The 25,123-nt window shown below is 62.0% G+C and overlaps 1 protein-coding gene across 17 annotated transcripts in view; it reads left to right on the forward strand.

Annotated features, from left to right (window-relative positions):
* Positions 1–25,123, forward strand: part of GSE1 (Gse1 coiled-coil protein) — a 511,815-nt gene that overhangs the window by 472,715 nt on the left and 13,977 nt on the right. For 13 of the 17 annotated variants that reach the window (XM_035282459.3, XM_035282462.3, XM_035282460.3 and 10 more), the window contains 7 exons: positions 1,445–1,663; positions 14,301–14,500; positions 19,453–19,625; positions 19,939–20,136; positions 20,766–20,957; positions 21,387–21,697; positions 22,272–22,599. In XM_035282459.3, the coding sequence (XP_035138350.3) occupies positions 1,445–1,663; positions 14,301–14,500; positions 19,453–19,625; positions 19,939–20,136; positions 20,766–20,957; positions 21,387–21,697; positions 22,272–22,599 (1,621 nt within the window). The remainder of the gene's footprint in view (positions 1–1,444; positions 1,664–14,300; positions 14,501–19,452; positions 19,626–19,938; positions 20,137–20,765; positions 20,958–21,386; positions 21,698–22,271; positions 22,600–25,123) is intronic. The other 4 variants (XM_035282464.3, XM_078357911.1, XM_035282467.3 and 1 more) reach the window with 1 other exon arrangement.

Here is a 25,123-nt window from a genome sequence, read left to right on the forward strand (position 1 = left end):
GGGGTAGCAGGTGGACAAAGGAAGCCTCCAGGGGTCCTCCCCACTCTGCGCCCAGCCTGCAGCCCATGTGAGCAGGTTCCAGCCAGACTTTTCAGTGTGACAGAATCTGGCAGACATGAGCTGGGCTCTGAGGCCAGGGCAGCCTCCTGGGGGTGGGCCCACAGCCCAGGGAGAGAGCCTGGGGGCCCCCTTGCCCTGGCCCCTTAGGCAGCGCACAGTCTGCCCCTCTTCTGTTGCGTGTCCCCCCCACCATGATCTCTGAGATGCCAGCCACACTGTGTGTGGTCCCAGGCCCCTCCCCTGAGATGTGTCCACAAGGGGGAAGCCGGGACCCGGCCTGTGGCTGATGTGGGGGTTGGGGGCGTCTCTGGGGAGGGAAGGGATGTTGGTGGAAAACATTCTGACCAGGTTGGACTTTTATTGATTGTACACAGGGGGTGGGAGGACTGAGGGCATGTTTGGAGGTGGCTGTGCCTTTCCCCTAGTGGTTTTGATGTCACCTGGATGGCTGCACCTGGGCTCAGACCTCTTCCTGCTGCTGCTGTGGCTGCCACCCCAAGCCAGGAGGGCCCGGTCAGCCGTCACTGGGCCAGGTCGGCCTGAACTTGGCCCGGGAGGAAGGGGAGGGTTCCATGCTGGACCGTGGATTGGATTTGCGGTTGTCTGTTTGCAGCCTCTCATGGCAGAATCTGTGCCCAGCAAGGGGCCACAGTGGGGTCTTCGGGATGACTATGTTCTTCCCCAGCGCTCCTCGTCAGCCTGCCTGTGTGGCCCAAACTCTGGGACCCGTCTCAGACAGAGACAAACGGGATTCCTGGGTGGCGGGAGGCCAGGGGTCTGCGCCGACTGCCTGTGTGGACTGGGCCAAGCTGGGGCCTCAGTTTCCTTTTCTGTAAGGTGGGGCAGTACTGGCGCCAGCCTCCCGAGGGCACTGCCATGTATGCCTGGCACTGTGTACATGTTGCGTCGGTGGCCACAGCAATTGTCTTGGTTCCCGTCATCCCTGGGCCTTCTGCCAGCGTGCTTCTGTCCTGAGGATGCGGCCAAACGCCCCCTCACCCTGGGCCCATCTCCTTCCCCACACCCTTTGATGGCTGGGGATCTGTGGTTGGCGTGTGCGATCCTTTAGGGCCTGCGCAGCCCGGACTGCCCTGGAGAGGTAGAGGGTGGTGCTGGCCTGAGCCTTTCAGAATCTGGGATCCTGGAGGCCCCTGGGGTCTATGTCAGGTCCCAGCTGGACTGTGGGGACGGGGTCTGTTCTCTCTGCAGCACTGGCTCTGTCTGCTCTTGCTTGGCTTCTGGAGCCCCCGGGGCCGCCCCTGCTCCCTGCATGCTGCTGCTGACACCGCCCCCCCCTGCCCCCCCACCGGCCCTGCCGACCCTGCTCTGGTGCTGGGCGCTCCTGCTCTCTGGGTGACCTCTGGTTCTTCTTTTCCTGTTTCAGGCATGAGCCATGAGCCCAAGTCCCCTTCGCTAGGGATGCTTTCCACCGCGACCAGGACCACCGCCACCGTCAACCCCCTCACCCCCTCGCCGCTCAATGGCGCCCTGGTGCCCAGCGGCAGCCCCGCCACCAGCAGCGCGCTGTCGGCCCAGGCCGCGCCATCCTCCAGCTTTGCCGCCGCGCTGCGCAAGCTCGCCAAACAGGCGGAGGAGCCCAGAGGTAAGGGGGCCCGCCAGGCTGTGCGTGGGGGGAGCGGCGGCTCCCGAGGCGGGGACTCGGCCTCCCGCCCGCTGTGCACGTGCACGCTCATAACAAGTCTGGTTTTCCCACGCCGTGGGCTCCGCCTGGAGCAGGCAGCACTGTGGGAGCTGCAGACCTTGGGCCCGCCCGCCCCACCGCCCCAGCACCTCCGCTTCGCCTCTGCTCCCCGTCTCTCCTTCCTCGGCCCCCAGAGCCGTAGCGAGGTGTTCCTGCCAGCCCTGTGGCTCAGTCAGGAGGGTGGATGCCATGGACCAGGGGAGCCCCAAGAGGCTCCAGAGGGAGAGCTGCTCCCCAAGTGGCCCCTTGCTCAGGCTTCAACACCCGCTCCAGACATGGCAGAGGACGTGGCGTCCCTGGAAACACTGGTTTGGAGCGGGGGTCTCTGGCACAGCGGACCCTACCACTGTTTAACTCCAGGGGGCGCAGATGAGGGCCTCCGGGGGTCCTGAGCCTTGGCTCCTGGTATCACCGGGGTGGGATGTGCTGTGTGCCTTGGGCAAGTGCTGACCCTCTGAGCTCCATTTATTTGGTCTGTGCAGTGAGGCTCTAGAGAGGCCCCCTTTGGATCTGACTTTGGGGCGCTTTTTGGGGCCCATTATCACCATTGGCTCCCTGTGCCCGGGTTGTTACTGGCATGAATGGGAGGGGCAGTGGGCGGCTGGAGCTGCAGGGGGCCTTAGTGCTGTGGATTCTGGCCAGGCCTCGGACGCCCTCTGGCCCCGCTGCTTATGGGCAGGGGCTGAGGAAGAAGGGACCCCAGTGGCTCTGCCCATCATTCACGTGCTTCATTCCCCTCAAAGGCCCAAGGGTTAGGATCCCGGGTTCCAGGGCCCTCCTGCGAGGCCAGAGAGCAGCGTGTGCAGGAGTGGTGTCCGTCTTTACATGCTGGGGTTCCAGCTTGGCAGAGGGGACGCTTGCCTTGACCAGGGCGGCTAGGGGTCTCCTCCTTTGTGAATGTCTCCTTCCCAGATCCTTTCTGCCTCTGCTCATTGGAGATGGGGGAGTGCAAGAGGACAAGGGCACTGGCCCAGAAGGGAGGCCAGGTGGGTCTGGGTTCTCTGTCACCAGGGGGCACCCCCTTGCCTCCTGGGTCCTCCTGCTGAACCAGGGACAGCTGGGATCACCAGAAAACCCTCCATGTCTTGGGCAAGGGACTCCCTGGCCATGCCTGAGCAGCCGGGCTGCACGGGCCCCACCTGTGTCAAGAGGCTGGGCAGCTGCAGGCAGATGGCTCAGAGGAAGCAGGCGCCCTGCCTGGTTCCGCCTGGCATCCTGGGCTCTCTGGGGTGGTGAACAAGGCAACTAAGGATATACCTGGGGGAAGTTGAGCTTGGAGTTGAGACTCGGGCTCTCCTGAGAGAGGCGGAGAGAAGGGAGGGACGGCTTAGAAGGGAGAGGCAGGGCTGGCATGGGATTTCCGAGGCTGCGAGTGACATGTGGCTGGCGCTGGTGCTGCTGGGTCTGGGTTACCCCTGCATCCTGGCTTCAGCAAGCAGCTGTGTCCGCTTTGGGGCATCTGGGCTCCACCCTGGGTAACGCTGCAGGGGACGCGGTCAGGAAAGGCAGGTTTCCCCGCCTGCCAAGGAACATGGTAGAGAGGTGTTCAGACTCAGCTTCCCTCCGTGGGCCCAGCAGGTCACGGGCGTCACAGCAGGAGCCTGCCTTGTGGGGCTTCCTCTCTGTGGCCCCAGCCTGGCCCCAGCACTTGGCTTGATTGCTCAGCCATCGGGCAGCCTGAAAGCCAGAGGCCGCTGGTTCCCACTGTCTGGGAACAGAGTGTGCTGCTGGGCGCCCATGGCGGGAGGCCAGACACTGTGGCCTTGGGACCCTTCCCCTCCCAGCTGTGACTTGGGCACTGGAAAAAGGCTCTGGGAAGGATCCCCCAGGAAAGGATGGATGCCTGGCACTGGGTGGCACAGGGTCTTGGGAGGGCAGGTGAGCAGTGGCAGTGCTGCTGCCTGAGCCTTGTGCCTGCCGGGTCACTCATGCAGGTCACATCCTGTCGAACTGGAGAAGCTGAGGTGTGTAGGGCTCGGGGTCTGTGGACGTGGAGCAGCGTTTGTGGCCCTAGGCGTTCCCACCCCGTCTTGATGAGTCTCCATCGGGTCAGCCCTGGTCCGGCCTTGGTCTGGATGAGGAGGGACCGGGTTATTCCTCGTGACCTCAGCCACTTAGTGCACCTGGTCCCAATTCTCATGGAGTCGCCCCGACCCTGACCTCACCTTTCCCCGTCTGGAACTGGCTGGCAGCCCTCCTGGGCCCCTCATGCAGGTGCGAAGGCCGAGGTTCAGAGGTCAAGTTGCAAGACGGTGGCCACTGCGGGTAGGGTTGTGCCCATGTTCTGCTGCTGCTGGGCCTTCCTGGGTGGGCTGGGACAGCCGCCTGTAGGAGGACAGTTCTGAGCAGGGGGTCCTGGTGGTCCCTGCTGGAGAGGAAGCCCTCGCCGCCAGCAAGGTCCCTCCCAGCCATGGTGCAGGGAGCCATGGTGCAGGGAGCCATGGTGCAGGGAGCTGGCATTGAGCGCACCAAAGAGTCTCTGCCTGGCCATCAGCTCACTGACCCTGCCTTCCTGGGGGTGTGGAATCCTGGGTGACCGCAGGGACGTGTGGGGCCCACTCCCTGTGCGCCCAGCTCCCTGCGGCACCTCTCCACCTGCACCAGAGGGCAACAGGGAGGATCCTCAGTGGACTTGGCAGTGGGAGGGGTCTGTTAAAATTTTTTAGTTATAATTCACACGCCGTGAAATTCACCCTGTAGAAGCGCGTGATTCGGTGATTTCGTGCAGTTGTACAACCGTCAGCTCTCTTAATTCTAGAACATTCGGGTCACCCTTGAGAGTAGAACGTCAGCTGCACTTGCCAGCAGCCCCCACGCCCTCCCCCAGCCCCTGGCGGCTGGTCTTTCTGCCTCTGTAGACTGTACTGGGCGTTTGGTACACACAGGCTGCCGAGGTGCGTGTCTGGGCTTCTCTGAGTGTGACGTCTCCTGGTGCTCGTGGGTCGTCTGTGGCATGACAGCCCTTACCGCCTCTCCTGGCTGGACATTTCAGGCCGGGGAGAGCTGGGTGGGGCCGACAACCTGAAGCTGCATCCTGGGGGCGGACCAGCAAGGGCCTCCCCACGTTCATCACACACAGTGGCTGTGTATTGCACCTGGCAGTCTTACGGTGATGCTCACACAACCTTTGCCTCTAGTGGACGGGAACTGAGCCTCCTACATGGGTCCCACATTGTAGGTGGCGTGGGGAATTCCAACCCCCAACTCGTGCCTGAGACTCCGTAGCCTCCTCCCCGCCATTGCAGGAAGGGAGCCTGGGCCTCTGTGAAAGCCAGGCCTCCCGGGGAGCTGAGTCCCTCTGGTGTCTGCCAGGTGCTCAAGAGGGCACCAAGCCCCTGCAGGCTAGCAGCTGAGCTGATGAGCTCACAGGCCTGCAGCCAGGGCTGCCTCCTGGCGACGGCACGTCCTGGGCAGAGGGGGCAGGATGGAAGCAGGGCAGCTCCCAGAGCTGCAGGGGGAGGTGGCAGGCTGGTGGCACCCAGGGAACCGCAGAGGCTGTGCTGCCCACGAGGCCCCTCCTCGGGGGTGCCCTTGGCCCCGCCTGCCGCAGCCTCCTCACCTGCCTTGAGCCTCCTCTCCAGCATGCGCCCGACTTCGGAAAGTGCCTCTCGTTTTTCAGTGTCCGGCGGCGATTGCCTCCGCCTCTCTCCTCTTAGCGTGTCTCAAGGGTGCGGTTTAAAAATTCAGTTCAGACGAAGCCATGGCGTGCGTAGCCCGGGAGAAAGGTTGGGAAAGAGAGGAAGAGGAGGCCCGCTGCTGGGATTTATTTTTCTGGCGGCGCTGAGACGTGTCCCCACCTTCAGAGCTCAGTCGCCAGCCCACTAGCGCAGGGCCAGACGCCCATCCCCAGGGCCAGCCTGACCCTTCAGCCTATGTTCTCCCGAGGCTGAGGCTCCTGGGGTGAGGGCGGACCCCTGGGAACTGCTGATGCACACCCTGACACCTTCCTTCCTTGCTGTGTGATCTGGGCGGGCCGCTTCACCTGTCTGAGCTTCTGGCTTTTCTTGGGTGAGGAGCAGGTCTCTACCTCATGAGTCGTGGGGACTGAGTGGGTGTACTCAGCTGGGTGCAGGAGTGGCAGGAGCGTAAATGCAGGCCCCCACCCTCGCTCCTGCCTCCCCGCCTCCCCTTTCCTGTCCCCCACCCTAATGCTGTCTCCTGTCACCTTTCTTATTGTTGCTACGCTGCCCTCTGCACCCTGCCCCACCCCTCCCTGCCCTGGAAGGTGTGTATCCGCCAAGGCTTCCCTCCATCGATGGCGCTGGGCGGCGTCTGCCATGGTGCGGGGTTCAGGTGGGGTGCAGGCAGGGCCCGGTGGCTGCCTGTTGACTTTTTGGTTGGAAGAGGGGCTGGGAGTACCCAAGGCCCACGCGGAGCAAGGAGCCTTGGGCTGCAGGTTTGGGTGTGAGCCCGAGTTGATCCTGGGTTGCACCCCCGGCCCCTTCCCTGCAACCAGCCAGGGTTCTGGTCTGAGCCCAGGCGTCCCCGACCCTGTTCCACCCTGGTGGCTCTTGGTCTTTTTGTTCTTCCACCTTGTGGCAGCCACCAAGGGATGTCCCTCCCTGGGGCAGCCCGGCCCTCCCTGCCTCCCCCTGCACGCTGCTGGGACATCTCCCGCCGTAGCCCAGCCTCCTCGGGTGCAAGCTGGGCCCTCTCCACTCCTGGGATGAAGGCCTGGCCACCGCCTCCCTCCCTGCCTCGCTTACCAGGATCTCTTCTCACAAAGACCAGACCACCCCCACAGGCATCTGAAACCCAAGCCTAGGAGTCCCAAAACTAGAGGGTGGGTCCCAGCCGTGGGCCCCAGCCCTCTGTCCCACCCCCTGCCCTGGACCGCGCTGGACCCCTCTCTGCCTCCCGGGCGCCAGGCCTAGCAGGAGTTTTGGGATGCCACATCATCCCTTGTCCTTGGAGATGCTTGTTGCCCTGAGGGTGTCCCAGGAACACCTGTGCCTGGAACCAGGCCTTGTGCCTCAAGCCCCCACCAGCCCCACACCCTGAAGGCAGCCGTGAGCCAGGCAGGGGTCTGCCAGCTGTCGGGCCTGCCCCGGAACTGTCCAGGCTGGGGGCTGCCTGTTGAGTCTGGCCCCTGCAGAGGACAGGCCTTGGAGCCCCCACCACCGCCCCCACCGGCGTGCGATGAAGCCAAGGCTGCTGCCAGGCGCCCTCGAAAGCTGTGTGGCATCTGCTTGCCGTGCGCAGGAGGCAGCAGCCTCCCACGGGGATGCAGCGCCCGTCTGCCAAGGCGGCAGGGGCGGAGGTATGGGGAGCCTCGAGTGTCCTCAGCTGCTCCGGGAGGCACAGGCAGCACCTGAGGCCGGGCACCTCTCCCTGGGAAACAGTGAGGGGTGACCGTGCTGCTGGCCTTTGCTCCGGGAACAGAGTGGTGCCGCAGCCTTCCCAGCTGGGCCGGGGGAGCTGCCGTCTGGAGGACGGTTCTGAGCAGGTGGTCCTGGCTGGAGAGGAAGCTCCACCTCGCCTCTAGCGCCACCCATGGTGCAGCGAGCTGGGGCTGGGTGCACAGAAGGCTGAGCTTGTTCCCACCCCCTTGTTGTCACCAGCCTAGTGGCCAGGACTCATGGCTTTCCCGCCCACACTTTGCTCCCTTAACTCCAGCCAGGGGGCCTTGTGGTGCCCGCCCTGGAAGTGGCCCTGGGCCTCTCCAAGCAAGTGTGGCCCAGCCACCCACAGCCTGGCTTGGGCCACAGGGAAAGGGTTGAGGGGCGTGGTGGTGGAGCTGGAACTGCTCTTTTGTCATCAAGGCCCAAGGGGCCGTTCGGTGTCAGCTGGCTGACTGCCTCGTCTTGTCACTGGTTTTGCAGGCAAGAGGGGTGGCAGATCTGGTTACTGTTCGGTCCCTGGTGCCACCGGAAACCCAGCTCCTGCCCGAGGGAGCAGGGAGCGTGGAGCCTTCCCATGAGCTGCCGTGGAGCCAGCCTAGGCGGGGGAGAGGCTCCCCTTTCTGCCGCTGCCTCGGAAATCTGCCTCTCAGTAAAACAAACACGGAGGAAGGATCCCGCCTGGCAGGCGGGCCTCGCGTGGGTGTCAGTCTGCGGCAGGGGCTCCCGGCTCCGCAGGCGTCTGGAGCCCGTCTGTCTCCAGCGCAGGTGTGAGTGCCTCAGCGTCCTCATGCTGCCCCTGCGTGCTCCTGGCTAGGGCGGGGAGGGGGCAGGGGACTGGTGGGCAGGGGAGTCCAGAGCCAGGGGATCAATGCCCGAGAAGACCTTACCACCTATCCTGGCCCCTTCTCTGCATAGCACAGAGGGGGGTGTGGGTGGGGTGGTGGGGCCCAGGACTTGGCGTGTCAAGCTGACTGGCCTGTCCTGGGATGACAGAGGCGAGGCCTCCCTAGCCACTCCACCCCTGTCTTCCTCCTCACCCTAACACCCCACCTCCCTCGGGGTTCCCTTCTCAGCTCCTTTGGCCCCACGTGGACTCTCCCAGCCCCATCCAGCTCCCCGGGGCCAGCATCTCACCTCACGCTGTTCAGCAGATAATCGGCCTCAGGAAAATACGTTTCAAACCAGGATCCCACACCTCCCGTTGTCACTTTGGGTTTGATGACTGTGGCACAAGATGGCCGGGTGGTCACAGGAGCCCGCCACGGTCCGGCCGCCTCCCACTCTTTGTGGCTGTGATGTGGGGTCTTGTGGGTGGACACAGCCTGCAGGTCTGGAGACCCCCATCTGGGGAGCCTCCTAGGGCGGCCACTGCTCCTTCATCTGGCCATTTCGCCCTGAAACGCAGAGGTCGCGGCTGTGATTTCAGCACTGCACCTGGACATGCCCGCTGTCCTGTGTGCTGGGGCGTCAGTGATTCCAGAAGGCTTCCCCAGCTGTTCTCGTCTCCTGGGCAATGGGGGCTCCACCTCCTGGACCCGGATGATTCCCAGCGGGCAGCGGGGCTGACTGGCTCGTTCCTTTGGGGTCTGCTGGGTAGATTTCAAGGAAGGCGGTTGGGTGACTCAGCCCCTGTCCCACTCACCCACTCACTGGCTGGCGGCTTCCTATGGCCCCCGTGGACCTGCCCGACCTCCAGCCAGGCTCCTTTCCATGTCCACGTCAGGACAAGTCCGCCAGGGCCCAGTTCCCAGGTTTTGGATGGAAACAGGTCGGCAGGTGAGGGTAGCGAGTGGAGGAGGAGCCCCGAGAGGTGCAGGTTCTGTGGGCCCACCCCTCCCTCCAGCTGTTCAGCCCACACCAGAGGTCCCAGCTGGTAGAGTGAGGCCTAGGAGGCCGTTGGTATCGCCATGGGCGTGGCTGCTCCAGAGTCGTGGCACATGGTACACCAAGGCTTCTGCTGGGTAGCCTCTGCCCAGAGGCAGCTTAAAGGTTGAGCTGGGGGCTGAGCATGGTGCTGCATGCCTGGGGTCACAGCTTCTCGGAGGCTGAGGCAGGAGGATCACTTGAGCCCTGGAGGTTGCGGCTGCGGTGAGTCACCATCACGGCACTGCATTCCAGCCTGGGCGACAGAGAGAGACCCTGCCTCTAAAAATATTTTTTAATTAAAAAAAAAACTAGGCCGGGCGCAATGGCTCATGCACTTTGGGAGGCTGAGGCAAGTGGATCAGAAGGTCAGGAGTTTGAGACCATCCTGGCCAACACAGTGAAAACCCATCTCTAATAAAAATACAAAAATTGGCTGGCTGTGGTGGGCACCTGTAATCCCAGCTACTGGGGAGGCTGAAGCAGGAGAATCGCTTGAATTGGGAGGTGGAGGTTGCAGTGAGCCGAGATCGAGCCACTGTGCTCCAGCCTGGTGACAGAGCGAGACTCTGTCTCAAAAAAATTTGAATACTGACTTGGGGACAGAACAGAAGGCAGGAGGGAAGAGCCCCTAGGTGAGTGGACCCACAGGATCCCCTGGGCTCCCTCCCTGGCCAGCACCTGCCCCCGCATGGTTGAAAGCAGGAGGCAAATGCAGCTGGGGACCCTCCTTCTATGGGGCTGAGACGGAGCTCTGTCACTCACCTGTCTGTTCAAGCTGCCCCTCACTGTGTTTCCATTGGCAGTGTGGGGTGGGCACTGGCTGTGGACACCCTCCAGGGGGTGCCGTGGCTTTCGGCTGGCGGGGTGGGCCGAGCCTGGGTGGCTGACAGGTGCTGCTGCGGCGCTCCGGTCGCGTTTTCGCCCTCGATCTGCTCCCCGGCTGACTGTGGGGTCTCAGCTGTTAATTACATCTGCCCGTGGGCCTTGGCGCTAATCTTCGAGGTCATACAGCAGAGGTGACGCGGACACGCGCTGCCTCTTGTCATCCCCAATCCAGATCCGTTTCATTGACTCACTCCTGGCTGAATACCGGCAGTTAATTATAGCAGTCACAGAGCTTCCTGCTCCAGCCACGCGGTGAGAATGAGGGTTCGAGGGCCGAGCGCCAGCCTCGCTAATGGGCCTGGCGTTGTGGGGGCATCGATCGAGGCTGAGCTGACTTGTGAGCAGCCCCTCCAGCAGGGATTAGGCTGCTGAGTGTCGATGGCCTCCCCTGGCCCCAGGCAAGTCCCTGCCCAGAGAGGCTGCCCTCCCCTCCCGTCTCTCTCTTTCTCACTCACTGGTGCTCGGAAACGAGGCTCAGAGACTTTCATGTCGTGGTGAGGGTTCTCTCTGGGAGGGTGGGGTTCAGAGGGCTGGAGCAGAGCAGAGTCTGGAGGCAGGCAGCTCTCGGTCTCTGTGTGCCCTCATACGCCAGGGGTTTTGTAGAGTTGGGGTACAGAGACGTCTGTGAGGTCCCTGGGCTTGGCACATAGTGTGGCTCCGAAGCTCCCACTCTGTCTGGTCCCAGGGAGAACCCCGAGCACACTTGGCCATTGTTCCCAACTTTTCCGCTGGGCAGCAGGAGCCCAGGTCCCGATCTGTCAGCAGCGTCCGCCTCGATGGGTGGCCACTCTTGGTGTGTTGCTTTCCTTTTTCAGTTCCAGAGCACAAATGTCCACATTCTCCCCACTCACAGCCCAGCCGCTGGAATCTGGACAGGGGCACCCTGGGTTTGGGCCGGGTGCAGAGGAGGGCTTCCAAGGGTCCCAGGGCCGGGCGTGAGCATCTCGGAGGGTGGTGGGGCAGGCACGGTCGCTCGCGCCTGTAAGCCCAGCACTGTGGGCCACCGACATGGGAGGATCAGTTGAGTCCAGGAGTTTGAGACGAGCCTGGGCACCGTAGCGAGACTCTGTCTCTACCAAAAACAAAAACAAAAAAAACTGGCTGGAACTGGTGGCACCCGCCCTTGGTCCCAGCTCCCCAGGAGGCTGAGGTGGATCCCTTGAACCCAGGAGACTGGGGCTGCCTTGAGCCTGATTGCACCGTTGTACTCCAGCCCAGTCTGGGCAACAGAGTGAGATACTGTCTCCCAAAAAAAGAGAGGGCTGTTCACAGTGTCCACAAGGTGGGGCCCAGCTTGTGGGGCAGAAGAGCAAGGAGCCGGTAAACCAAGGCACACTGTGGACTGTCCCTCAGCCACAGGAAGGAGAGAGATTCTCATGAAAACACAGCGCTCAGTGAGAGAAGCCTGGCAGGACAGGCCACACAGCATGGGACTCCCTTGACGGGAAGTGTCCAGAGGAACAGTCCCCTCCGTAGAGATGGAAAGCCACCGGCCGCGTGTCGGGGCTGAGGGAGAGGGGACTGGCTGCGTGTGGGTAAAGGTTCCTTTTGGGGTGACGGAAATGCCCTAAAACGGGTTGTGGTGAGCCTGCGCAGCTTCGAAGTGTGGGAACCCTGGGGCCGGGCGATCGACGGGCGAGTTCTATGGGGCAGAATCGTAGGGCAGTGAGGCCATCACAGCTGGAACCGAAGAGCCATGGAAGTTCCATGCCAGTTTTTTTTTTTTTTTAAAGAGAAAGATCCTTTCCTTAGTTTTTTTTCCCCCAGAAAACCTAAAGCGAGCTTTTTCTCACTAACTAAATATGTGCAGAAAAGGACATACCCACCAGCGTCTGGGAGCGAACCCACAGATCGGGAGGGCTGAGGCTCATTCTCCTTCCCCACCCTCTGCCCCAGAGGTGAGGGGCGTGAAGCCCTGCCCTGCCGCCGGCGTGTCCCTTCCCTGAGTGGATCTAGTAGCCCGCTGGGCACAGTGCCCAGTCCCAGGGGCTGGTCCAGCCGACTTTCGGTGGAGTTCTCGGTGTGAGCAGGAGCTGCTGGTCGATCCTGGGGGTCTCGGGGTGGGTCACGCCTCAGGGCCAGGTCCCGGTGGGTGGGAGCGTGATGACAGGGGAGCCTTGGCTTGGGCAGTTCAGGGGTTGCTGGGCACAGTGTGAATGTATCTGGGTTGCTCTGGGCATAGTGGATCTGGCTTGACTGTCTGCTATGGAGCTTCCCTGTCCAGTTGTGCGGGCTGTACACAAGCCTGGGAATCCGCCTTAGAGAGGCCCGGATAGCATTTCTGTGGGAGGCAGCAGGACTGTGTCCTGGGGACGAGGCACCTGCCCCACTCCAAGGTAGCAGCTTTTGGAGAGCACAGCTCTATTTCGACATCGGGGTGCCGGTAGAACCTCTGTCTCCTGCTCACCCCACTGAGGCAACTGGCTGGCTGAGGCCTCTGAGCAGCCGTGTGAGGAGCAGTTTTCTTTGGTGAATGTACGTGTGCACACTCGGGATGCAGTGAAGGGGACGTGAGGCTGCTTCTGCCCCTGGAACCAAGACCAGTTCTGAGCAGAAGCTGGGGAGGATGCCGGGAGTCCCTGGCCTGGATTCTCTTTCTGGGAAGGGTGTCTGATCCCTGCTTCTGCCATGCGCTGGGCTGCAGGTGCCTCCCAAGTGGGACTTTTGCAAACAGATGGTGCTCAATTGTACCACACCTCCTCAGAGGGCAGCGCTGATCCCCATGAGCCCGCGAGCGAGCTCTCCCAGCCCCTATGACCCAGCAGCTGGGTGCCTGGACATTTGTTGCTGCTGGTGGGTGGACGTGTGCCTGGTCCTGCCAGAGCCTGCCCCAGTGGACTCTGTGCTGTGGCACCATAAGGTCCGGCGCACCTCTCCGCCTGCCCTGTTGGGAACCTTGGCCTCTGCTGAACCCTGGTTGGGGGCTGTGTGTGGCTCTTGAGGGTGGAGATCTGCCCCAGGCCTGTGTCAAGGGCCGGGGAATGGAATGTGGGGAGGGTGAGCCAGACGCTGACCTGTGGACAAATCCACAGCCGTGTGAGTGGTTGTGTGTGTGGGTGTGTGACCGTGCACACCCTGGGTCTCATCAGTCTGGGCAGGGTTCTCGTGGACCCCTAAACCGCAGAGCTTCCGGGGCCTCAGCCTCTAGGGAGCTGCTCCCCGCTCAGTCACGGATATTTGACCCCCTGGAAGCGAGGGTGATGCCTGCGTGGGGACAGGAGGACTCTTGGAACATCCTTACTCCCACCCGTTACCACGTTACCACGCACCCTCGGTCCCCTTCTGACCTGGGGAGGCGGGGAGGGAGGGAGGCAGGCAGCAAGCGGAGCGGAGCCCTGGTCTGAGAAGGCAGTTTGCTCTGGATGGTGGGAGCTCCTCCCCTAGGGCCTGGGAACATTCTTCCCCATCTGCCCGTCCCTGCCCCCACTGCACCTGCAGATGAGCGGGATGGCCCTGCCCGTCCATGCCCCCTGCCCGTCCACACCCCCTGCCCTTGGGGTGTCCTCTTGGCTGCAGCTACCAGTCACCCAGGCCCCGAGCCCTCCTGCCTTCCCTGTGCCCTCCCCCCACTACCAGCCAGGCCGCAGCCACCCGTTCTCTGGTCCCCACGGCGTCTGCGGGGCTGAGGGGTTCTTTCTGAGGTGGTGGGCGAGTTCTAGGGTAGGTGGTGGTGGATCTGATCAGCAGACATACTCAAACCCCTGAGTATACTCTCAAAGACAGTGAATTATATTTGTGTCTGACATTTAAAAACAAATTCATCTTTAAAGAAAACTCTGCCAGGGTCACCCTGAGTGGCTGCCATTCGGCTTCCTCAGCTACCACCGTGCTGCGTCCCTGCTTGACTGGATCCCCACCTGTCTCCGCAGCCCAAAGAACCCCCAGAGGGGCACCTTCTCCTGTAACTGCCACACCCTCCACGCACTCGGGGCTCTCTGGGAAGACTCGGGCTCGGGGTCTTGGCTGCTCACATGCAGGCTGCTTCTCAGCAGGGCAGGGTGCTTGGCCCAGCTGGCCTGTGTGTCCCAGGACGTCCACAGCCCCTGGCTCATGACACCACCTAGAAACGTGTGCTCTCCTCTGGGGCTCTGTGTCTGGCCTGGGAGGTGCCACCTTTGGCTCTCACTCAGGGTCCTGCGTGCCCTGCCCCGACTCCTTTCTGTCTGGTGGCAGTGGGTGGCCCTGGTCACTGGAGCATCTGTGCTTTTTGCCGAGTGACCGGGGCCCGTGGGGTGAAGGGATAGGGAGTGCCTGGGGCAGGGTAAGCTGCTGGCCCGATCCAGCCTCAGGAGGGGTGTCTCCACCATCCACTGGTCTTGGGTAGGGGCCCACAAGGCTGGTAGACCTGGTGCTCTGGGGGCTCACTTGGAGCCTGGGTCCCCAGCTGGCATGGCGAGTGGCTGTCACCATGGCTCCTGCTCAGTCTACCTTCTTCTCCTCCACAGGGTCCTCACTGAGCAGCGAGTCGTCCCCCGTGTCCTCTCCGGCTACCAACCACAGCTCCCCTGCCAGCACACCCAAGCGTGTGCCCATGGGCCCTATCATTGTCCCTCCTGGGGGCCACAGTGTGCCTAGCACACCCCCAGTGGTGACCATCGCCCCAACCAAAACCGTCAATGGCGTCTGGAGGAGCGAGAGCCGGCAGGTGAGTGACCCGGGGCGGGACAGGGCGGGACGGGGTGCCCGGCATCCTCTAGGGGAGGCTGGATGCGGCATTTGTTGGGGGCTTTGGAGCTTTCAAGGTTGAGCTTAAATTCCAAAGACACAGCCCCCTCAGCCTGAGCTTCCGTCTCCTTCTCTGCCATGTGGGGCTGACGTCACCCGGCTGGAGGCCCTGTGCAGGTGAGGGCAGCGGCCCACACGTCAGTCTGCCCAGGCAGTCGGAAGAAACCACGGGCTAGGGGGCGTCCCCAGTTACTGTCTCCTGTTCTGGAGGTCACAGGTTCGTGATGGGGGCTGGCAGGGCTGGCTTCCCCAGAGGCGTCTCCTGGGTTGCACCTGGGTCGCCTGTGATGTCTCCATGTCTGGGTGGTGGTCTCCTCTTCTCGTGAGGACACCTGTCAGTTGATTTAGCGCCTACCCTGGTGGCCTCATCCTGGTTTAATCGCCTCTTTAAAGACCTTGTCTCCAATGCACTTCCTTCTGAGGTCCTGGGCCTCAGGCTTTGACACGCAGGCTTGGGCGGGGCTGGGGGGTCCGGTTCACGCTGTAACGCTGTGGTGTCCTAAGGTGGTGTTTGCAGAAGACTGCAGACTGGAGCTGTAGTCTGTGCACTGAGCAAGGAATTGAGCTAGGAAAGAGGCCAGCGCAGAAGCCATCAGAACAAGACATCTGCTGGGTTTTTTGTTTCTGTCTGACTTTGGGGCTCCCAGCAGAGGCTCCTCCCCAAGTTTTCAGGGCTCCTCTTAGTGGGCCCCTTGCCTCTGCACTGGCGCTTGCTCACGTGGAAGGAGCTGGCATTGGGAGCTGCTGTCTGCCCTGCCTGGGGCCCACACACCCTCAGGTGGCTCCCTGCAGCTCCACGTGGCTCCCCAGTACCCCATGCCGCATGCAGCCTGGAGTGGGCCCTCCATAGTTAAGAACGATTCTCAGTGGCCACTCTCGCCTGGACTTTGCTGAGTTCCGAGAGGGAAGCCCCACTTGGAAATGCTAATTAAACCACAGAGAAGACGAGGAGGAAGGGGAGAGAGTGGCCTTCTCCCCCAGGGGGACGTGGGTGTCGGAGCCACCTGGTCATCACCAGGGCCTGTCTTCTACCCCCAGAGGTGGGAAAAGAGCCAGCCTCAGTCCACAGGTGACACCCCTGGGCAGGCCCTGATCCAGGGTCCCTGTGGGGTCCCTAAGAGCTCTGGAGTGGGACCCCCAGGACCTGGCATTATCTCTGCTGGTTTCCACGTCTTCTCTGGCTGAGGGAACAAACCTGCCCAGGGTCCTCACCTTGCTGGACCCCTCTTCCCGTGAAGCCACTCCATCTTAGTTTCCCTTCTCCTTGTGTGGTCTGGAGCCAGAGAGGCCTCCACACCCCGTGGGGCATGGAGCAGCCCAGGGCAGCACTGGTCCTGCTTTGAGGGAGGATGAGGGAGTTGTCATCAGCTCCCTTGTCTCCAGAGGCCACCAGAGCGGTCAGTCTTGACCCCAGGGGCCCTGAGTCACCTGACGCAAACAGCCGGGACTCCATGCACCCCCAGTGGTGGGGCCTGGCTGGTGGCACCGGAGCTTGCAGCTCACAGGAGGGCACTTTCCTGCCCCAGCCTGGATCAGGAGCCTCCACCGGCTGGGACCGCATACCCAGCCACTGCCCTGAGCCCGACCAGAGCTCTGGGCTGAGGCCCAGGACACCTCAAGGAGGTTCCAGCGCCTTTCCCACTGACTCCTGTGCCCTGAGCTGGCCCCTCTCCTCAGAGGGGGTCCTTCCCGCCTGGGGAGTATTCAGCAGCCCCAGAGCAGAGCAGGGGAGTGACAGATCTGCTCCGGCAGTTTACCGCCATGGCGCTTAATGCAACATGGTGCCCCTGGGGAGGGCTCGGGGATGGGAGCTGGATTAGCAGGTGATGTACGGCTCCTCGCTCCTCGCTCGGGCACAGAGGCTCAGTGGGGAATTTAATCCTCTCAGGGAGCAGGGAGGCGGAGAGAGGATTCCCCTCCCAGAGCTGCGACCAGGAATCGTAGTGGCCTCTGAGGCTGCAGATGCCACCGGGGGTCACCGGACGGGAGGCTTTTTGGCCCCTTCTCGGGGTCACCCCTCTCTCCCAGGTAGTGGGAGCTGCGAGAGGAGAGATGAGATGAAAAAGCCTATTTTAAGGCTAACAGGGCATGTCCTGCCTGTCTGACTGTGGAACCCTCGCTCTAATCACCCGAGAATGACGGATTTGCCTCCTCCCCTCAGCCCCCTCTGCCCCTCCTCCCCTCCCACCCGCACCGGCTTCTTTCATCGTTGCAGCTGCGCCTGCAGCCGCTGCTCAGAAATGAAAAGCTGCCCGCAGATGCGCCGTGATGCGCCTGTCTGTCGAGACGGAAGTGGGACCTTGCCTGCTGCTGTCAGGGTGCCTTGGGGTGGCTGCCGGGCCTCCCGGGCCTTTCCTGGTTGGGGGGCAGCTCTCTGCCTTGCCCCAGGCCCTGCTGACCTAGTTCCCAGGTGTCTGTGCCAGGCTTGGCTGGGTGCCAGCCAGACGGAAGCCACAGACGTGTGTGTCTGGCTTGCCAGGCCCCTGCCCTGCCTGCTGGCTGCCCCCCCGCCTGCCTCCCGGACTCCGTTTGTCCTCAGCCAGGCCAGGAAGGTGCCATCTGGCCTGGCCACTTGGAAGCAGGGCTTTGTCCTCGGCTGAGGGGAGCAGGGGTTTAAGGGCGTGTCTGGAGTGAGGACAGGCCCCTCCCTGTGGCTGGGGCCCTGTGCTCTGCTGTTTGATGTGTCCCACAGTGTGGGGAGCATGTGGAGGAGGGTGGCAGGCCTGGGTCCGTCCTGGGGTCAAGGTCTGTCCTCCAGCCCTCTTCTGACTCAATCAGCTAGATGCTGATTGAGCCCCTGGGCTGTCATCTCCCTCATGCCCTGGCCAGGGGAGGCCTTAGCACCAGCCTGGGAGAGGGAGCCCAGGTCCCCCCCATGGCTGAGCAGGCGAGAGCCGGTTCTGGGAGTCCGGAAGCCCACTAGCTTTGGGCCTGGTGTTGACTGGGGCGCTACCCAGATGCTGGGGTCCAGGGGCCACTCCATCTTGTCCAGCCCATCCCAGCCCCTAGGGACAGGGCGTGTCCTTCCTCGGATCCGGTCCTCAGCTGTTCAGTCCTGTTCCAGGTAGGATAGAGGCGTGTGGGATGACCTAGAAGTCCCGCCTGGACGTGGCCTCACAGGGCCGTTGTAGGCGGGTGAGCCTGGTGGCTCGCCTGCTCTGTCCGGCTCCCACCCTGCTGATGCATCCCCAGCTCGCCTGTGCCCAGCTGTGCTATCGACCCCCACTGCCCTTTGAGAGGGTGCCGTGATGGGTGCATGCCATTGATTTGTGCACAAGGCATTCCAGGATGGCCAGGTCTCCCAAGGCCAAGTTGACCCCAAGGCCAGGTGCTAGCCCCTCTGTTGGAAGTTCCTGCCCCCTTGCAGGGTGTCAGTGCCTGTGTGTGCCTTCCACCCTTGAGACCAGCACCCTGGAAGGGCGGGTCAGAGGTCGTGAACCCAGGAGGACCCTGCAGAGAGCAGGGGCCCGGGCTGAGCTCTCGGGAAGGGAGCAGATGCTGCCTTTCATTGAAGATTCCAGGTGGCCGCAGCTCCTCCTATTAATCCTCGCTGCCTGTCTTCTGGAGGGTGGAGCTTGGGAGGCGCTGGCCAGGCCTGGCTGCGCTGCCTTTGTGGGTGCCATGTGCCACTGCTGGGTCATCGTCTGCCACCATGAAGATGGATAGGCCAGGAAGAGGGGCTGGAGGGTCAGGGACACAGCTCAGCTTCTGGGAGGCAGATGTCTCCCGTGCTGGGGCAGGTCTCAGAGGCCTGCACCGTCACTCCTGCCGCTTTGGTAGGGAGACAGTCACCGGCCCCTTGTTTTCCAAGTATTTAGCATTTTGTGGCTTAGGGAGGCAGAGCAGAGCGCTGCCTGCTCATCAGCATTCATTACTCTGATGAGGCCACATGGGATGTGAGGAAGGGCAGGGAAGCTCGGTGGGCCAGTGTGGCCACAGCTCTCAGATACCCCCAGGTCAGGGTGGGCGCTGGGGCTGAGAGCAGCTGGCCTGGTGATAGAGTGATGTCTGGGCTGGCAGCCTGGAGTCCAGAGCACAGCGCCAGTCTGGGCCACCCTAAGCCTTGCCCCGCCCCTGCTTAGTCACACGAATAACAGGAAAAAGCAAGGCTTTTCCCACTCTGGTTTCTCTGGGTTGGACTCTGGATGGGTCTGAGGGGGACAGCCTTCCGAGTGGCTAGGGTTGGCACGGCCCATTCGTGGACTTGGAGGGGACCTCAACCAGGAAGGTGGGCCCTGGGCCACCACCTCCTCCTGCTTTGTGCCTGGAGCAGACTCCTCATCTGAGTCCCCTGGGCCACCTTGCCCTGCTGGGCGCCAGGGCCACCCCAGGAGTTGGCTGGGAGCAGACCAGCACCTTCAGCCAGGGGCCAGTACCAGCTTCCTATGGCCCCTGCCCTCCACATGGGCACCAGGGGCAGGACGTCTGAGATGGGGGTGGGCAGCTGCTGGCACAGCTGACATCTTGGCTACATGATGGCACTCACTTCACGTGTGCTAGGTGCCAACAGCAACCTCTTCCCTGGGTGTGGGCACCAGGACGGGTAGGAGGCAGGAGCTCCTGTCACCCCGCTTGCATCACCTGCGCACGCTGTAGTTCTTGGTGAGGGGAGGGGCGGTTCTACTTCTTCCACTGGCCTGAGGAGGCCCAGGGAGGGGGACAGGAAGGACCTGAGACGGGCCTCCCCCCATACCTGGCAGAGCCATGTCCCCTTCCTACGGTTTTACCTCCCGCGCCACCTGCAGCATGTTTTGTGTAGAAAGCCTTCGGGAAAGGATGTTTCTAGAACCTGAACTAAATCTAGACCTGGCTGTGTCCCGTGTGTACTGGCCTGTACCAGCTCCCACCCTGACCAGACACTCTCCTCTGCAGGACGCCGGCTCCAGGAGCAGCAGTGGTGGTCGGGAACGCCTCATTGTGGAGCCCCCGCTCCCCCAGGAGAAGGCAGGGGGCCCAGCCATCCCCTCGCACCTGCTCAGCACTCCCTACCCCTTCGGCCTCTCCCCCAGCTCGGTTGTGCAGGATTCCCGCTTCCCGCCACTCAAGTAAGTCAGCCAGCGGGGGCTTCGTGAGGCAGCCAGGCAGGGTCTGGGTCCCCAGGCAGCCTTCGGTCTCTGAGGCTGGGCCCGCCAGAGGGTCATCGGCCTCTGCAGCCGCTCAGCCCTAGGGTTGCAGCCCTGTCTGTGCCCCTCCACGCTGAGGTGGTGATGGCAGCACACTGCCCACACTGCTTTAGCTCCGTTCTGGTTCTGGGTGCCGGCTGAGCGGCAGTGGGGACGCCGGGAGGTTAGCCATCCCCTCAGCAGGAGCAGGTCTCCACTCACCTGTTCCCACCTCGCCCACTGTCCCGGCCTGCAGCCTCCAGCGGCCTGTGCACCACGTGGTGCCCCCCAGCACTGTGACCGAGGACTACCTGAGAAGCTTCCGGCCCTACCACACCACTGACGACCTCCGCGTGTCCTCACTGCCTCCCCTCGGCCTGGACCCGGCCACTGCCGCAGCCTACTACCACCCCAGCTACCTGGCCCCGCACCCATTCCCCCATCCGGCCTTCAGGTGAGGTGGCCCCCGCGTGCCTTCTCATCCAGGTGCTAGTCTACTCCTGGCAAGACAGAACCTGGAGGGAAGGGGTTTCTTACAGCCTGGAGGCCAGGTGCCCAGGGGAGCATCTAGAGTGGCCTCTGAAATCATCCCCAGCTTTGAGCTCAAATTCAGCCCTGATGGCCCACTGGTGGACAGTCCCCTTGGTGACTGTGCTGTCACTGTTGAGAGCAGGGCTTTGCCTGTGGGAGGGGTGCTGCTTGGCCATGTGGTGGGAGAGCCTGGGTCCATGGGGAAGCTCCACACGTCCTAGCCAGGGAGGCGTGTAGTCACGACACAGACTGCCCCATGTCAGGGCAGCCCAGCCTGCTGGCCGGCCTCGGAAGGGCCTGTGCGCTGGCTCACTCTGAGCCAAGGGAGGTGGAAGTAGCATTCTGGAACCCCAAGCTGTCGGCACCCAGCAGCTTCTGGCATTAAGGGGCTTTGGGGCTAATAGCAGGTGCAGCCTTCGCGTCCAGCCAGTTTGCCACGTTCCCCATACTCAGGCAGTTGTGCGGACCTGGCCGAGGCGCACCTGTTGATAGGGCTGGGTCTTCCCCTTGGTTTTAGAGTTTGGTGCTGACAGCCTTGTCTTTTCCACACAGGATGGATGACTCCTACTGCCTGTCTGCCCTGAGATCCCCGTTCTACCCCATCCCCACCCCCGGCTCCCTGCCCCCACTGCACCCATCAGCGATGCACCTCCACCTCTCCGGGGTCCGCTACCCACCCGAGCTCTCCCACTCATCCCTAGCGGCGCTGCACTCCGAGCGCATGTCCGGCCTCAGTGCAGAGAGGTGAGTGTGTCCCGGCCCAGGGAGCCCCTCTACCCTTCCTGTCCCTAGATGGCAGTGAGGCAGAAAGCCTGGGCTGGAGCCTGACTGGGTCCTGGGCCGTGCCTGCCCTCGGTTTGTCCGCCTGCCAAATGGGACAGTGATTGTTGGGGTTCTACGCTCTGAAACAGCACCTGTCTCGGCAGCCAGACTCCTGCTGTAAGCCCACAGGCGAGGCGCTCTCGGGGGCGCTTGGGGGTTTTGTAAGCCGCTTTGATTGTATGGACCTTAAGTTCTTCCTGCACCAGTAAAAGTGAGGGAGATGCTGCTCACCTCCCGTACAATTTGGATCAGTGCCCTGGCTCGTTCCTGGGCATGCTTTTTAAGGGCCTGCCCCCGGTCCCCCTCTTGTTCCTGGCGCAGCACAGCCCCAACTCTTTCCCCACACTGCAGGCTTCAGATGGACGAGGAGCTGAGGCGGGAGAGGGAGCGTGAGCGTGAGCGTGAGGCTGACCGCGAACGTGAGAAGGAGCGTGAGCGCGAACGTGAGAAGGAGCGGGAGCAGGAGAAGGAGCGGGAGCGTGAGAAGGAGCGGGAGCGGGAGCTGGAGCGTCAGCGGGAGCAGCGGGCCCGGGAGAAGGAGCTGCTGGCCGCCAAGGCCCTGGAGCCCGCCTTCCTGCCTGTGGCCGAGCTGCATGGGCTGCGTGGCCATGCCACCGAGGAGCGGGGCAAGCCCTCGGAGCAGCTGACCCCAACCCGAGCAGGTACCTGGGCACGGGTGGGCTGTGCCGGCCAAGGTCTCAGCCACCCATGGGGAGGAGCTCCAATCCACGGCATGTGCCAGTTGCCATGGTGTAAATGCTCCCCTGCTGAGTTCACCCTAAAAGCTTTTCATAGCTGAATACAGAGTAGGGAACAGAGGCACTTGGACACACGACACAGACACGGGATGTGGGCGACCCCACGAGCACAGCTGTGAAATGTAGCCAGGGTACTGGGGATAGGTTTCGAGTGCTTTAATTGTCACATAGTTGTAACAACCGGCTTTTGCATGTTTCCTGAAAATTTAACAGTCTGCTCTTTGAGCCAGTGTGAGCTGGCTCTGGCACCCCACTGGCTGGGCAAGGTGTGCCAGCCATCCATGGAGCGCTGCCTCCTAGGGACAAGGCATGCTTCCTGAAAGCTCCCATAAGGCCCTCTGGAATCTCTTGGTTCTGGCTGTGGGAAGAACCCTTAGGAAGGGCTCTGGTTTCTGTGGGCAGTTGGGTGAGAGACGCGGGGGACGGAGCATGCTGGCCCTCATGGCTGAGACCCTGCCTGACCATGTTTCCCCCACAGAGAAGCTGAAGGATGCCGGCCTCCAGGCGCCCAAGCCCGTGCAGCACCCCTTGCATCCGGTGCCCACCCCACACCACGCGGTGCCCAGCCTCATCTCCAACCATGGCATCTTCTCTCTGCCAAGCAGCAGCGCTGCCACAGCCCTGCTGATCCAGCGCACCAACGAGGAGGAAAAGTGGCTGGCGCGGCAGCGGCGGCTGCGGCAGGAGAAGGAGGACCGGCAGTCTCAGGTGTCCGAGTTCCGGCAGCAGGTGCTGGAGCAGCACCTGGACATGGGCCGGCCCCCAGTGCCTGCAGAGGCGGAGCACAGGCCTGAGAGCACCACCAGGTGGGCCCTGGGCAGCAGGGATTCCCATGTGTGAGCCCGGGGAGGGAAGGAGGGATGAGCCTTCATGTTCAGATTTGTTCAGTGTGTATTGGGCACCTGCTGTTTGCCCGACGTCCCGCCCCAGCATTTCTGCTCTTTCATGTTCACGTTACAATGCCTGTCTTAACTGTGGGGAAGCTGAGACCGAGGAGGAAAATGGTTGCTCAGAGGTATCCCCACCAGTAAGTAAGGAGACCAATCAGGTCCATGTTGAGAGCCAGGGCCCTGCCCACGCAGCCTGGCCCGGTTCCCAGGAGGCCATTCACAGCAGCTGAGAGCGCAAGGTGGAAGCTTTAATTACTCATAATACCTGTCCTCTCCATCCTCCTCTGCTTTTGAGCCTGGGCTTTTTTTTTTTTTTTTTTTTTTTTTTTTTTAAAGAGAAGGGGATGGCTTTTGATTTTAAGGAAAAAATGAGTTTTATTGCTTTCATATTAATAAGATAATGCCCATTTTCTAGCCCTTTATCCCCAGGAGGCTTTGTGGCGGTACCTGGGACCCCAGCTGCAGACACAAGTCTTACGAGCTGGGCCCGAGTGCCCCCCGGCCTGCCTGCCCTGGTGCTATGCTGGTCCCAGCTCCTGCCTCGAAGCCCCCTAGGGCTCACTCTCAGCAGGAGTGGGTGGGGATGACCTGCCAGGCTTCTCTAGCTCTGGGACCTAGGGACACTGCTTCTGTTCCCTGAGCCTCAGTTTCCTCAACGGAGGAGAGTGGCGTGTTTTCTGAGCCTCTTTCCAGCTCTCAGGGCCATGGTGCTGTCGTGGAATAAGAAACCCTCCGGCTCTGGGACGGGGGTGTGCTGCTATGTAAAATCTGACCCCCCTTCCATTTGCCTCCGTTGTCCAGTAGGGCATCGAGGAAATGCACATTGCTGATCAGGGGTGACTGTCACCAGGCCCACCGCAGCATCTCCCTGCGGCTCATGCTGTCCAGCATGGCTGAAGGGAGGCCCCTTCTGCCAACTGCCCCTCTGCCTCTTAGCCTCTCCCAGCCTCCACCCCCAAGGCCTCTCAGGCTCAGCCTTGCCTGCTACCCAGAGGACTCAAGGCAGCTGGCTCCCCACTGGCATGGCCTGATAACATGGGGGTGCCTTGACTCCTGCAGGCATCTTCTTCCTCAGAGCTCCCCAGGGCCCCTGTATAGGTGTTGTGACTTCGCCCACCCATGGACTGCTTCCAGCCAGGGCAGCTGTCCCATTTGGACCTGGGCATGGTGGGAAGCAGGGCCCAGGCCTCCCCTGGTCAAGTGTCTGATGCTTGGTGTGGCACGTGCACTACTTATTTTCCTGCAGTTCACTAAGGACAGGGTTTCTCCCTGGGCTTCCCTGCTGTATTCTCCTAAGGGGGCGGCAGTGCCAGATCTGTCCCCAGCCCTGAGTCTGGAACTACTAGGGAGGGCCTTGGTGGCTGTGTTTAAATGGCACTGGGGCAGTCTGGCCGCGTGCCTGCCATGGCCTCTGTCTCTTCCTTCCCCTCAAGGCTTGCACAGGGTCACTGGGGAGTATGGGTCCAAACATCCTGGGAGTTCATCTTTCTTTACAAAAAAGAAAGCCAGGCACAGTGACACGTGCCTGTAGACCCAGCCGCTCTGGAGGCTGAGGTGGGAGGATCCCTTGGGCCCAGGAGTTAGGGGCAGTAGTGCGCTGTTACCTATTGGGTATGCAAGGCAAGTCCAGCACCAATGCAGTGACCTCCCAGGAGCAGAGGACCAGCAGGTTGCCTGGTGAAGGAGGGGCGAAACGCCCAGGTTGGAAATGGAGCATCTCAAAACTCCCATGCTGGTCAGTAGTGGGATTGCACCTGTAAATAGCGACTTCGCTCCAGCCTGGGCAATACGAGACCCATCTCTATTGAAAAAGATAAACTTTGGAAAAACAATACTAAAAATAGCCCTTTGAGTAGATTTAATCTCGTTTTAAATGCACCGAGGAAACAAGTCAGTTAGTGCAACTAAGGGCAGCTTCTTGCTTAATGGAAGGCTCTGATGGTAGAAACCCCTCCTCCCTCCCTGCCTCAGCAGGCCTGAGTCTGGGTCTTTGAAGACACAGTTTCTGGCCTCTGCCACTGGCCACTTGGGGTTGCTGCAGTTCTAACAGGAGCCACTGCGGGGCACTCTTGGCACAGGCTCCATCCTGGCACTTCACTGTTGGTTTTGGCTCTGGCTGGGTTGGGCTGGGCAGGCACTGGAGGGTTGTGGCTTGTGGCTGCCTGCAAGGGCAGTGGGGAGGGAAGAGCACTGGCCCTGTGCACGTGACCAGCCTGCCCCTACAAAGCACAGCAGGAGGAAGGTACTGGTGGCAGGGCTGCAGCCTAGCACAGAGTGGGTTTCCCATGGAAAGTAAGGATGACACTTGCCCTTGGGGGGATTTGCACAAGCAGGGTGGGAAACTCAAGCACAGTTGGGTCTGTCCTGGGCCCGAGCAGGTCCGCCTTCCTGAGCAGTGTAGGCTTAGAGCCTCCCTGTCCTCTTGGAGCAGCCTGCACAT

The sequence above is a fragment of the Callithrix jacchus genome, chromosome 20 (genome assembly GCF_049354715.1).
Source record: "Callithrix jacchus isolate 240 chromosome 20, calJac240_pri, whole genome shotgun sequence".
NCBI classification, from domain to species: Eukaryota; Metazoa; Chordata; class Mammalia; order Primates; family Cebidae; genus Callithrix; species Callithrix jacchus.